Raw genomic sequence first — 13777 nt, 5'->3', positions numbered from 1 at the left:
TAAAACAACACAGTAATTGATTATGAGGGCAAAGTCAATTCCAAACTCCATTTTATAAGATCATACTAGTAAGGCACAAAAATTAAGGGGTCAATATCTCAAAAGGTCACTCAACTTTGGAGATTTATCTAACAAAGTCATTAAATTATTTTTTGTATCAATAGAATCACTCAACTAAATTTATCACAATTTTAAACATTTTAGTACTCTTATTCGGTCTAATGAGTCCTAATTAGATCTGTGAATACAAATTTCATCGATAATTTGTTGTGCTAGTTCTAAGAAACAGATACACTAGTGGACCAATAAATGAAACTCCTAATCATTTCTTTTTATTTAATAATTAGTAAATTAAGATAATACAATAAGAGTATTTGTTTCACCAATTAAGTTTACCCATAAAGGAATTAAATTAGCTTTCTTTAATTTTATTTATTTGTAGGGTCTATTTTATATGACATAAAAAATTAATGATAGATCTAGTTGAGTGATTTTACCAACGCAAATGTCTAAGTTGAGTGATTTTATTGATACAAAAAAAATCTAAATTGAGTGATTTTTATTGATACAAAAAAAAAAACCAAACTTTAATGACTTTGCTAGACTAATCCCTAAAGTTGAATGATCTTTTAAGATATCAACTGCAAAATTAAAGCGACAAATTTGGTTTCTAATATTAAATACTATCAACTAAAGTCATGGGTTTCTAGCATGTAACAGTACTATTTCAAATGTCCTTAACTGTTTTTTTTTTCATTCAAAAAATAAGAAAAATTCACACATTAGCAAGAAAGATTAAGTTTCAAAGAATTGCCAACAATTCAAAAGAAAAACTTTTAAACATGGGTAGGAAAATAAAATAAAATAGTAATGATAGCAACAATTTAAAAATTGCAACTTTGACAAAAGAGCAAGAGAAGAAGTTTAACATGTCTGCAAATAAAAAATCACACTAAATAATCACTTCTTATACATGAAACATATAGGATAATGCACCAATAGTGACCGCTCAACACTTTGAAATAAACTCAACAAATATGACATGAATATTAACACTAAAATGGATGCGGGAATAATCATGAACATCGGCTAGCTCGCGCTCGGAAGTAGCTAAATACGACTGTATAAACTCATTCGCATCCTCTAACTACATAACAACAAGCATGGATCCTATTTTATCAAAAAGAGAACAGAACAACAACATGATTAGCCAATAACACATGCTAAAACTCGAGGCAAGCACAACGACCACCAATTCGGACGACTACAAATAGAGAACAGTTTGAAAGATATACTAACATCTTAAGAACAAAACCTGCACTACTCATTTTAGAAAAAAAATCAAAAGTAAAATAAAATAAAATAAAAAAATTAAGAAGACGACTTAAGCTTTAACATATCATGCGAGAGTATTGTGACATGGATCAAAGTACACCTCATGGTCTAAAGTTTACAAAGGGGGGCAAACTGAATAAGGGAGTTACATGTGATTTACCTCGTTAAGAGCAACGCGCAAGGACAGAATGGGCAGAGAAGTAGCTTTCCACGACCACAACGAGATTTCGACTCGAGCAACGATCAAGGAATTTGAGTAAAATTGAACTCAACACCGAAACTAGTTCTCCTCTGGTTCTTTGGTATGTATTTAGTATGTATTTTTTACTGCTTTCGCTTAAGTCGCTATATGTATTCTTTGCTCTAAAAATTTCCCAACCCTTTAAATGGAGAAGAAGGGACATATATATAGGGGAAATTTCAAGGCTCACGTTTTGAATGAAGAACGAATAGGAGCAGGGGCAGAAACGAAATTTTCCTCCGATTTCAAAATTCAAAATCTGGGTGTCAACAACTGTCCCTCGTTTGACTTGGATTGATGAAAGAGATTCGAGGCAAATGAAATTGACTAATCCAATTTTGAACGACCACATCTTCATCTTTCCGAAAAAGGGATTCTGGTACAGACTTTAGGAGTTATGGCCGAACCTTTAAAATGAGTTTTCTACATATCTCAAGCTATATGAGAATTCAGGCCAACTAGTAGTTCATTATGCTTGATTTGACCATGATTATGAAAGAATTCAAAAGCTATTCCGATATTGAATTATGAAAAAACCGAAATGCTTGGGAATAAGATTTAAGAGAGAATGTCAGAGTACAATCGAGTTTTCAACATTGATCCGCCTACATATCTCTTAACTCAGGGAATCAGGCTGCTTGTAGTTCGACTCGATCGGTTGAAAGAAAATCTATCATGCAAGATAACCTTTAGTTCTAGAGGAGTGACAAGTAAGTCGAGTATGAAAAATAGGCTTGCAATCTCTTAGCCATGAGTGTGGTGCACTTCACACCCATAAGTAAGAACTTACACGGACATAATTTCCAAAGCTCTTGGTGCATTGTCACTCAGATTGGAAAGATACTTTCGGTAGAGACCAAATATTTTCGGATGCGAAACTGAAACCAGGAAACCTAAGGAAAAACCCACATGCCTTTTGATAGGGGTGTGGTTTGATTGTGGTGGAAGTCACTCCTCAGCTCGCGTCCTAAGAGTTTGACACCCCTCTTTAGACTATGTCCCAGTTCGCTGCTAAGAAAAAGTTCCACATTGTGTTGCATCCTTTTTTATGTCGTCCACACCTGTGTTTGCTTGAGAATTCATCCTCTTGGATGCTCTCGACAAAGACCGAGATAAAACTCATTAGCATACAAAAATGTAACCCCAAATGGGAAGATAGTGTCTTTTACCGTGTTGACACTTAATTGCTCTACTTGAACATTTGACGTCAACTTTCTCCAGTTTGACGTAAAGCAAATAAAGCTCGTATTTTGTATTTGTTATATAATCTTCAATGTACTCTTCTTTTGATGACGAAGTAATAAAATAGGCAGATGTAATATGTTGATAGTTCTTTTGATGTCGTATTAGCAAGGAAAATGATGCAGTTGATGTTGATTCTCTTTTGATGGGCGAATCTTTCTCGCGATGCGTGAATCTTTTTCCCGCGATGCATGAATCTCTTTTCGCGATGCATGAATCTTGTCTTGCAATGCGATGCATGAATTCTTTCTCTTGCTATGCATGATCTTTCCCGCGATGCATGACTTCTTTCTCTTGTTATGCATGATCTTTTCTGCGATGCATGCATCTTTTCTTGCGATGCATGAATCTTTTCTCTGGCTATGCATGTACTTTCCCCGCGATGCGTGAATTTTATTTATTTATTTTTTCGTGATGCATGACTTCTTCCTCTTGCTATGCATGATCTTTTCCCGCGATGCATGAATTATTTCTCTTGTGATGCATGACTTTTCTCTCAATGCATGACATTTTTTCTACAATTCATGAATCTTTTGATGATGCCTCCCTGATATCGAGCGAAGATAATGCTTCACCGAGCAACATAGGTGATCTTCTGGGTATATTTTGGATGGAGGTATCGTCTCAATCGAGAATATAAATAAAAATGACCCTCGGAGTAGTGGTATCATCTCATTTGACAATATAAATGACTCTCCGGGTAAAATATTATCATATCTGATAATATAATGCATATAAACGTCTTCCACGTATCTTTAGTCACTGGAAAATAATAATATTGATCTTTTCGCAGCTTTTGTTCATTCCATCTCTGAGCATAGTTGTACGTTCATTATGGACTTTGTTTTGTTGGGAATTGAATGAAATAATGTTACTCATATTTCCAATTCTTTGGTATAAAAAGCATAAAATATTTTCTGCATCCATAGAAAAATTGTCAATTTTTGGGGAACTCCTTGCCCTTTTGACTTCTCCATATTCATTAAATGGAGGAATATGTTGATAAGCGGCAAGCTTATAGACCTGCGTCCACAGAAAAATTGTTAGTTTAAAGAATGAACTGATTTGTGTCGATCTCTTTGGTTGTCGGCTCCTTATCTTGCTATCTCCGATTGATTTCTTTGATCCCCCGCTTCTTGCTAGATGAGACAAAACATTTTTGTGCAAAAATAATTGAAACATGAAGGAAAAGTTTTAAGAAAAAATAGATTTTCGAAAAGTAGTATTCGGGAAAGATCACTACCGAGTGTCATGTCATGTCGAGCTTAATGAACGTCTTTAAAGTTGATGTCTCGAGGTCTATCTGATCACTTGCTGAAAAGTATTCAAAGTTGTTCTAAACTGCCGATGAACCTTGTTGCAATTTTGAGGACATCCTCAAAATTTCTATCTCAGTTAACTGCCTTGGCTTATCCTTAACTGTTGGTGAGTAAATCCCGGAATTTTTGAGATCCCCTCAAAAATTCTGTCCCAGTTGCGAATTACAAAGTAAATTCAGTCTTGACTTTATTGGAGAGATCTCCTTCTTGAGAATTTTTTGAGTCCCTCTTAAAAATTCTGTCCCAGTTTCTATTGTAAAGAGAAATAGAAATCTTACGGGAGGTATGACCGAGCCCTTGTGGAGCCTACGTATCCCGTTGAGGCAAGAATCAGGTCAAACGTAGTTCCCCCTCTCGAGGACTAACAAAAATAAGAAATTAACAAAGAAACCAACTGAGGCCGACATAGGCCGCCTACGTATCTCATTCTTGAGAATTCAGGTCGAACGTAATTAAAATACAAGGAAATATTCAAAGGGATAAAGGGGTGACCGAGGCCGACATAGGCCGCTTACATATCTCATTCTTGAGAATTCAGGTCAAACGTAGTTCATTACAAAAAGGATAAAATTTCAAACGAAGCGATTACAAGCAAATAGAACAATTACAAGGAAATGAACGATTACAATGAAATTATACAAACTGAAACTTCACACATAATATTTCTTGACAACATCTGAGTTGATTGGTTTTGGCCATTCGGTGCCATCCATCTCCGACAGGACTAAGACACCTCCAGATAACACTTTCTGAACCATGTAGGGTCCTTGCCAATTTGGTGCAAATTTCCCTTTATATTCATCCTGGTGAGGGAAAATGCGCTTGAGAACCAACTGACCAATTTCAAACATTCTGGCTCTTACTTTCTTGTGGAAAGCACGAATCATTCTCTGTCGATACAGTTGACCATGACAAACAACAACCATTCTCTTCTCATCAATCAACGTTAAATGATCAATCCGCTTGCGAACCCATTCAGCATCGTCTTATTCGGCTTCTTGGATGATTTTCAATGAAGGTATTTCAACTTCTGCAGGTATAACTGCTTCTGCTCCATATACTAGCAAATATGGAGTAGCTCCAACTGATGTTCTGATAGTTGTTCGGTAACCCAACAAAGCATACGATAGCATCTCATGCCAACCTCTGCGATTGTCAATCATCTTCCTCAAAATCTTCTTTATGTTCTTGTTGGCGGCTTCTACAGCTCCGTTCATTTGGGGACGATAGGCGGTGGAGTTCCGGTGAGTAATCTTGAATTGTTCACATATCTCTCTCATCAAATGACTGTTGAGATTTGCTCCATTATCAGTAATGATGGATTTCGGTACTCCAAATCTACATATCAAATTGTTGCGAACAAAATCAGCCACAACTTTCTTGGTCACCAATTTATATGAAGCTGCTTCCACCCATTTAGTAAAGTAGTCAATCGCAACCAAAATGAATCTGTGTCCATTAGAGGCGGCTGGCTCTATTGAACCAATGATATCCATTCCCCAAGCTACAAAAGGCCAAGGTGAACTCATAGCATTAAGTTCGTGAGGCGGCACTCGAATCAAATCACCATGCACTTGACATTTATGACATTTCTGCACAAACTTGCAACAATCATGTTCCATAGTCATCCAAAAATAACCGGCTCGAAGGACCTTCCTCGCCAAAGTGAGCCCATTCATGTGAGTACCACAAACTCCGGCATGTATCTGTTCCAGAAGCTTCGCAACTTCATTAGCATCAACGCATCTGAGAAGACCTAAATCTGGAGTCCTTCTGTAAAGGATTTCCCCACTTGCAAAGAAATTAAGGGTCATACGGCGCATCGATTTCTTTTGGTTGAGCGTTGCATTCTCAGGATAAGTCCCGTCCTCTAAATACTTCTTGATGTCGAAATACCAAGGAAAACCATCTGGCTCCGCTTCAACATGGGAACAATAGACAAGTTGCTCTTTTACCTCTATATCCAAGGGATCAATATAACTTGTATCCGGATGTTTGATCATTGAGGCAATAGTGGCAAGAGCATCGGCCAACTCATTCTATGTTCTGGGAGTATGTCTGAACTCAATCTTGCGAAATCTCTTGCACAATTTATGTATATACTGCACATACGGTGTGATTTTTGGATTCTTCATGGCCCATTCTCCTTGAACTTGATGAATCAGTAAGTCTGAGTCTCCAATAACTAGAAGCTCGTGAACGTTCATGTCGATTGCCATCTTTAAACCGAGGATGCAAGCTTCATACTCAGCCATGTTGTTTGGCAATTAAATCGGAGTTTAGCTGCCATAGGATAATGCTGACCGGATTCTGACACTAAGACTGCTCTGATACCTTTCCCTTGGTGATTCGCCGCTCCATCAAAGAATACTCTCCAACCAGGATATGCTTCAGAAATATCTTCGCCCACAAACACTACTTCTTCATCGGGAAAATAAGTCTTGAGCGGTTCATACTCTTCATCAACTGGATTCTCCGCAAGATGATCAGCCAAGGCCTGTGCTTTTATTGCCTTTTATGTCACATACACAATGTCAAACTCACTCAAAAGCATTTTCCATTTAGCCAACTTCCCGATCGGCATTGCTTTCTGGAAAATATACTTCAATGGATCCATCCTGGAGATAAGGTACGTCGTATAAGAAGACAAATAATGTCTCAACTTTTGAGCGATCCAAGTCAATGCATAATATGTTCTCTCCAAAAGAGTGTAACGAGCCTCATATGGAGTGAACTGTTTACTCAAGTAATAAATGGCTCGCTCTTTCTTCCCAGTCTCATCATGTTGACCAAGCACGCATCACAACGCATTATTCAAGACCGACAAATATAACAATAATGGACTCCTTTCTCATGGAGGGACCAACACCGGTGGATAGGACAAATAGTCCTTGATGGCATCGAAAGCAGTTTGACATTCTCCGGTCCACTTGGTTGAGGCATCTTTTTTCAATAACTTAAAGATGGGCTCACACACCACGGTGGATTGAGCTATGAACTGGCTGATGTAGTTTAACCTTCCTAAGAAACTCATCACCTCTTTTTTGGTCTTCGGAGGAGGTAATTCTTGGATCGCCTTAATCTTGGAAAAGTCAAGTTCAATGCCCCTCCTGCTAACTATAAATCCCAACAACTTGCCAGCTGGCACTCCAAAAGCACACTTGGCGGGATTTAACTTCAAATTGTATCGACGCAGACGATCAAAGAATTTTCTCAAGTAAGTCAAGTGATCCGAACTCTCGCGGGCCTTAATTATGACATCATCTACATACACTTCGATCCCTTTGTGAATCATATCATGAAAGATGGTTGTCAGGGCTCTTATATAAGTAGCACCGGCATTCTTGAGACCAAAAGGCATCACCCGATAATGATATACACCCCAAGGCGTGATGAAAGTTGTCTTTTCTGCATCTTCTTCGTCCATCAGGATCTGGTGATAACCTGTATAACAATCCACAAATGACTGCATCTCATGCTTAGCGCAGTTATCAATGAGGATGTGAATGTTTGGGAATGGAAAATTATCTTTCGGGCTAGCTTTGTTGAGATCTCTATAGTCAACACAAATTTTGATTTTTCCATCTTTCTTGGCAACCGGAACAACATTGGCTAACCAAGTCGGATATTGCGTCACTTCCACTACTTAAGAGTCGATCTGCTTCGTAATCTCCTCTTTGATCTTCAAACTCAACTCAGGCTTGAATTTTCGAGTCTTTTGTTTTACTGGACTGAAATTTGGGTTAATCGGCAACTTGTGGGATACCATATTCGTACTCAATCCTGGCATATCTCTATAAGACCAGGCAAACACATCAATGTACTCTCTGAGCAAATGGACCAGGTCTCTTTTTTGAGTTTCAGTCAGATGGATACTGATTATTACTTCTTTAACACATTCCTCATCTCCAAGATTCACAGTCTCGGTTTCCTCTAAATTCGGCTTGTGTTGATTCTCGAATTGTCGAAATTCATCCGCAACATGTTCGGGTATCTCATTCTCTTCTTTGTATTCCTCACATTCGTCATCACCTGCTTCATTTCGTTCACTCGGTTCATGACATGACATGACATTGGCAGGTTTTAAATTAATATTACTGAAATCATAAACGAACAAAGTTAGGAAAGTAAAATATAAACAGATAAATAAACAAATTTTAAATAAAAGAGGCTTTTCATTTAAATTGAAAGACAAGCACAAACTTCGGTCATGGTCGAGAGCCATTTTGCCTTTTTTAAACATCACAAGGGAATTTAAAAGCTTCAAACAAATAACAATTGCATGAAGGGTGGGTCTTGGGCCTTTTCCGGACTACCACCAAATTTTAAAATAAATAAAAAAACATGTCCTTTCTACCCAGATGAGCGGGAAATCAGGAGTGGAGTGGAGGTCCAGTTCTGCAATTGCTCATCAGGTTCTGTATCACGGATGCCTGATGTTCCAGCCTCTTCCTCGATGACCGCATCAATCTCCTCAAATAGGCCCCAGATTCCTTCCCCGAGATCACCATTGTTGACGTGTTCTTGCACCGAGAATGACTGGAACAGATGAGGAATTGGCCTGGCTAATGCTTGATCAACATTTTTATTCTTCATCCCTGCTTCGTCATCTGTTGGGATATATCCCAAACCAAACTTCGCTCCTTTGGCGGGGATTTGGGTATGCTCGACAATTCCATGGAAATGCTTCCCCAACCCGAAACCTGGTTCGAAACCATTCTGGAGTATGACAGTAGCAATCATTTTTTACACGGCAGGCATAAGAGGCTGTGGAGCCAAGTCATCATCGGTGACATTTACCAGCTCCATCGTGTAAAAGTCGCAACCTCGAGAGACATCATCAACGATTGGTGCACACCCATTGGAATGGCTCCCTTCACCATAAATGACCAATTCCTGGTCCTTCCAAACAAATTTCATCAGTTGGTGAAGGGTAGACGGCACAGCCCCGGCTATATGAATAAACGGTCTTCCCAGAAGCAGGTTGTAGCTAGTGTTGATATCCAACACCTGGAACTCCACGTTAAATTCTGCAGGACCCACTTGAATATCTAAGTTCACCGCGCCCAATGTATCTCTTTGCACTCCATCAAAAGCCCTCACATTGACTTGGTTCTGGTGAAGCTTTCCCAAGTCAAATTTCAGCTGCCTCAGAGTCGAAAGTGGGAAAATATTAAGAACGGACCCGTCATCGACCAAGATACGATTTATTATCTTGTCTCGACACTTACAAGTGACGTGCAGAGCCTTGTTATGCATCCTGCCTTCGAAGGGTGGCTCTTCGTCACAGAAACTAATTCGGTGCCCTCAAACAACTTGGTTTATCATAGCCGCTAGATTGTCGCTGTTAGTACCCACAGGCACATAGGTGTCATCCAAAGCTCTCATCAAAGCCTGTCTATGCAACTGCGAACTCATCAATAAAGCCCACACAGAAATCTGAGCCAGCGTCTTCTCTAGATGCTTCACCATCGAATAATCTTTCGATTGCATTTTTCTCCAGAACTCCTCAGCTTCGGCTTCACTGATCGGCCTTTTTGCCTGGTCCTTCTTCTACCCTCCTTGAGCCAACTCTTCCGGTGTCTAGCACCTGCTAGATCTGGTCATACCCTGGGTAACAGCTGTTTCAATCACAAACTTTGGTCGAGCAAGAGTTTCTCGTGACACCAAGGCAACAACCTTCTCGCGCTCAGAATCACAAAATCTTTCTTCTCTCTAATGCTCAATGAGGCTACAACCCTTTCTAGTTTATCAGGAACAATCGAAACTATTGCTTTTGTCACGCACCAATCGTCATCTGTCTCTATCATATTGATAGTGACGCCCCCGTGATTTGGCAAAGGATTACTGTTGACATTGGGCGCGACCGTCTGAAGAGAGACCACGTTCTGATCGATCAGGTCTTGGATTTTATGTTTCAGGTTGATACAGTCCTCGGTATCATGTCCAACACTGTTGGAGTGATACGCACACCTTTGGTCGGGTCTGTAAAACTTTGAGCTAGTATCAACCGGCTTGGGCCCCACTGGATGAATATATCCTGCCGCAGTTAATCGCTCGAACAACTTTTATCGACTTTCAATGAGCGGAGTGAAAGTTCTAGCAGGCTTCTTCTCAAATCTAGGACAGGAGGGATCGTAATTTCCTTGTCGAGGGGGAGGCATTTGGCGGTAATTTGGAGCATTCGGACGGGGGGTTTGATATCTAGGATATGAGTTGGCTTGATAATTTGGTTATAGAGCTTGGTAGTTCGAGGGGGTATTTTGGTAAAGTGAAGCCGGGGTTTGATACATTGGGGGAGGAGTTTGGTAATTTGTCTGAACATTGGCACAGTTAGGGGCGACGTTCCGGCAGTGATGAGGTGGAGTTTGGTAAATTGGAGGGGGAGTTTGGTAAATGGGAGGAGGGGTATTTTGATAACTGGGGGGAGGATTATTTTGGTAATCAGACTGTGTATAACAAGCCGGGTACGAACTCTGTGAAGGTCGAGAATGACCTTGGTATGATGGGGTTTTCCTCGGGGTCTTCTTCGCCTCATAGGAGATAGATGACACATCCTCTCTTTTCTTCTTCAACAAACCCGAAGATCCGGGCGAGGCAGCAACACAGGCAATCTTCCCGGTTCTCAATCCATCTTCGATAGCCTCACCTACCTTGACTATCTCAGCAAATTTTGCTCCAACGAGCAACATGATTCTATCATAATATTCGGGTTCTTGCACCCGCACAAACACTTCGACGATTTCCTTTTCTGACATAGGAGGTCTTACTCTAGCTGCCTCCTTCCGCCATCTATATGCAAATTATCTGTAACTTTCAGTCGGCTTCTGCTTCATCTTCTCCAAGGAGTAACGATCTCCTCATTGTAGGCGAATCGTTCGATGAAGTCCTTAGCCAAAGCGTTCCAACTAGATCACTGTCTCGTTTCATGAGACGTAAAAACCACTCTAGAGCCTCTCCGCTCAAACTTCGGCTAAAAAACCGCATTAACAAAGTTTCGTCTCTCCCAACTCCCACGAGTTGGTCACAGTAGGCCCTCAGGTGTGCTAAAGGGTTCCCCGTTCATCCGAAGATGTCAAATTTCGGCACCTTGAATCCTTCCGGGAGGTCCAAATTCGAATGAATGCACAGGTCTTCGTAACTCAATCCGGCGACCTCAGGAATGCAGTTCAACTCCTTCATGACCTTTCTAATTTCTTCCTTCACATCTATCTTGGCGGTCTCTTTCTTTGACCTCCACTCTCTCTCCCTCTCCTCATAGTGGTCGAGCTCCGAACCATGGACGTCATGCTCATTGGGGACCGGTATTTGGAAAGTGGGCTTTTATGGTAATGGTGGAGAAATAGAGGGACTTTGGGCATTTTGAGTGGCTTGGTAATTTTGAGGAAAAGTTTGGGGTTGGTATGTTGATTTTGGTAATGGAGGGAAATGTTCGGGCGGTTAACATTTTGGCTTTGAGGGGGTAGGCCAGTTTGGTGGTTTGCATTGGGGGAAGGGAGTGGCGCTTGGAGGTTGTTATTTTGAGGAGGGGGTGGTGTGTGATAAGAGGCTGAGGCGTAATGAGGGTTTTGGGTGGTAAGGTCATTGATGGAGGGATTACGAGCAGGGCTTAAAGGCGGGTTCTGAGCTTGTTCCACGTTAGGAGGGGGAATTTGAGCTGGAGGTCTTCCGTTTGGTTGAGCATTGACAGCAAAAATCGGAGGAGGCAAATCGTGTTTTCTCTGCATCTCGACCCTCATCTCAGCAATTTGTTACATCAACTGCAGGATCAGTTCATTCTGATCAGCAAGGGTGGGCTGAGCCACCACGACATCAGTAAGGCTGGTTTCTTCGTTGTTATCACCCATTGCTGCTTCTCCCTTTTGTGAACTTTGATTGGGGAAGGAATCTGTAGGACCTTTAGATCTAGTGAAATAAAGATGATCAGCCAGCTTATCGACACAGATCAGTTCTAACTACCTGTTGAGAAAAATAACTCAAAAGCAAATCTGTTAGTTTTGATTCAGCATATATAATGCAAAATATCACATAGAAAGCAGATAAACGCATAAAAGTTGCTTTGTTTGAGAATATGTTAACCCACGAATAATGGGGACTGACTTTTGAACAAGCAGGAATTTTCTTGTTTTTATGTTAAGGTTGGTGACTCAGAAAGGTTAAATTGCGTTGAGCTAAGGTCTTCTTGCTGCATCTCTGGGCATTTGTTGATCTGAACTCAATGTTTCCTTGTAGAATGAAGGGGAAAAGAAAATTTTAAAAGATAGGGGTCGGGCCTTGAAAGGCTGCCTACGTATCTCCCAAGGAGAATTCAGGCCCTACGTAGTTCGAATGCCAAGAAAGTTTCATTTTCATTCATTCATTTCTTGAAGATTACAAGGAAAGTGAAAAACCGACAATAAAGCTCCTAAAAGATAAAATGTGCCTCCACCCAAACCATTCTTCTTCCAATTGTCGCGTTAATCACGGGGGGTAAACTCATATGCTTCGAGGGTGTTTTTCTCATTTCCTTCCTTCCATCGTCCCTGAAGAGGAGGCCTATAGACAATTTCCTCTCCAGTATCTTCTTCAGCACCTTCAGGTCCGGTGTCTTCGGGACCACTGATGTTGGCCTCTTGGTTGAAGAAAGAGTGTTTTCCAAGTAGCTTCTGAAGCATCACGGTTATATCTTTGAGGGCATCGCGCTTCTTCCGCACAGCAACTGTCTCTTCATCTATAACAACACATTTTGTCATCTTTGCTACCAATTCCGCGTCTAGTGCGGCATTTGCTGTTCGTGCGATTGCGGTGGCAAACTCCACTTCTATTCTCCTTTCTCTGGTTTCTTGGATCTCTTGTCTGAGCCGCTGTAATTTCATCCTCAAATCCTCCTCAGTTAGCTCTATGTCGATACCCTTTCCCTTTTCCATCTTAGCAGCAATGTCACATTTTCTGAGATAATAGAGTAATATTTTAGGATTTGGTAGTTTAGACTTTATTTTTGGCTGAGAAACTCAAGACTCATGAAATTTTGGTCGGACATTTGGTAGTGACTTGTATTTGGTATCGGGGAAATTTCAGAAAATTTTCGAAAAGGAGTGGGCTAAAAATGTCCTCATTCAAAGCAACAATATCACATAAACAGTTTAAAGCACACAAGCATACATCGCGTGTCCTAAACAAGTAGGGGGCCCTTTTGTGCCAAGGGTAGGCCTAGCGTATTTGAAAGATGTATGTGTAGAATTGAACCATTTTGTTACCCCAAAGCAAATTTTGCATATAAAATGATGTTCAAGAAGCGAAAATAAGCAAGGGAAGTAGGGAATAAACGAAAAACACAAAGAAAAGGCCCACACAGGGGTCATTTGAAAAGAGTACCAAGATACAGGAAAGGCAATCCCACGCAGGGGCAAATAACAGTAATTACATATAAAAAAACCCACGCAGGGGTGAAATCCACTAAGACGCCCTCGATGGCCTAGCCTCTGATCTGCTTCTCTTGTTTTGTGCCATGAGATGCTGAAGCCTATATTGAATCATTAGCAAGTATCCTTCGCTCCGGCGACCTTTCTCTTTCAGTCTTCGAGACACATTCCGCTTTTCTTATCTCCAATCCATAAGTTAAGCTCTCCCAAATCACTTCTCAAGCTTTCTAATTCTTGAG

The 13777-nt window shown here is 40.5% G+C and overlaps 1 protein-coding gene across 1 annotated transcript; it reads right to left on the bottom strand.

Moving 5' to 3' along the window:
* Positions 1–5123: 5123 nt before the first annotated feature.
* On the bottom strand, positions 5124–6356 carry LOC125807104 (uncharacterized). Its single transcript, XM_049486910.1, has 3 exons — positions 6250–6356; positions 5777–5883; positions 5124–5641 (listed from the first exon to the last, which is right to left on the bottom strand). The coding sequence occupies exons 1-3, from the start codon at positions 6354–6356 to the stop codon at positions 5124–5126; spliced, it is 732 nt and encodes a 243-aa protein (XP_049342867.1).
* Between the last annotated feature and the right edge of the window lie 7421 nt (positions 6357–13777).

Source organism: Solanum verrucosum, unplaced genomic scaffold (genome assembly GCF_900185275.1).
Source record: "Solanum verrucosum unplaced genomic scaffold, falcon-dt-bn FXZP01000941.1, whole genome shotgun sequence".
Taxonomy (NCBI): domain Eukaryota; kingdom Viridiplantae; phylum Streptophyta; class Magnoliopsida; order Solanales; family Solanaceae; genus Solanum; species Solanum verrucosum.
This window is presented reverse-complemented; position numbering and strand designations above follow the sequence as displayed.

Bases quoted from the DNA above. Each gene is read 5' to 3' on its own strand.
- LOC125807104 (XM_049486910.1), bottom strand. From the start codon at position 6,356: ATGGCAATCGACATGAACGTTCACGAGCTTCTAGTTATTGGAGACTCA. The intron at 5,884-6,249 runs GTATGTGCAGTA...AGGTCTTCTCAG, and splicing joins AAGAATCCAAAAATCACACC to ATGCGTTGATGCTAATGAAG. The intron at 5,642-5,776 runs GTTATTTTTGGA...GGCCTTTTGTAG, and splicing joins GAGGAAGGTCCTTCGAGCCG to CTTGGGGAATGGATATCATT.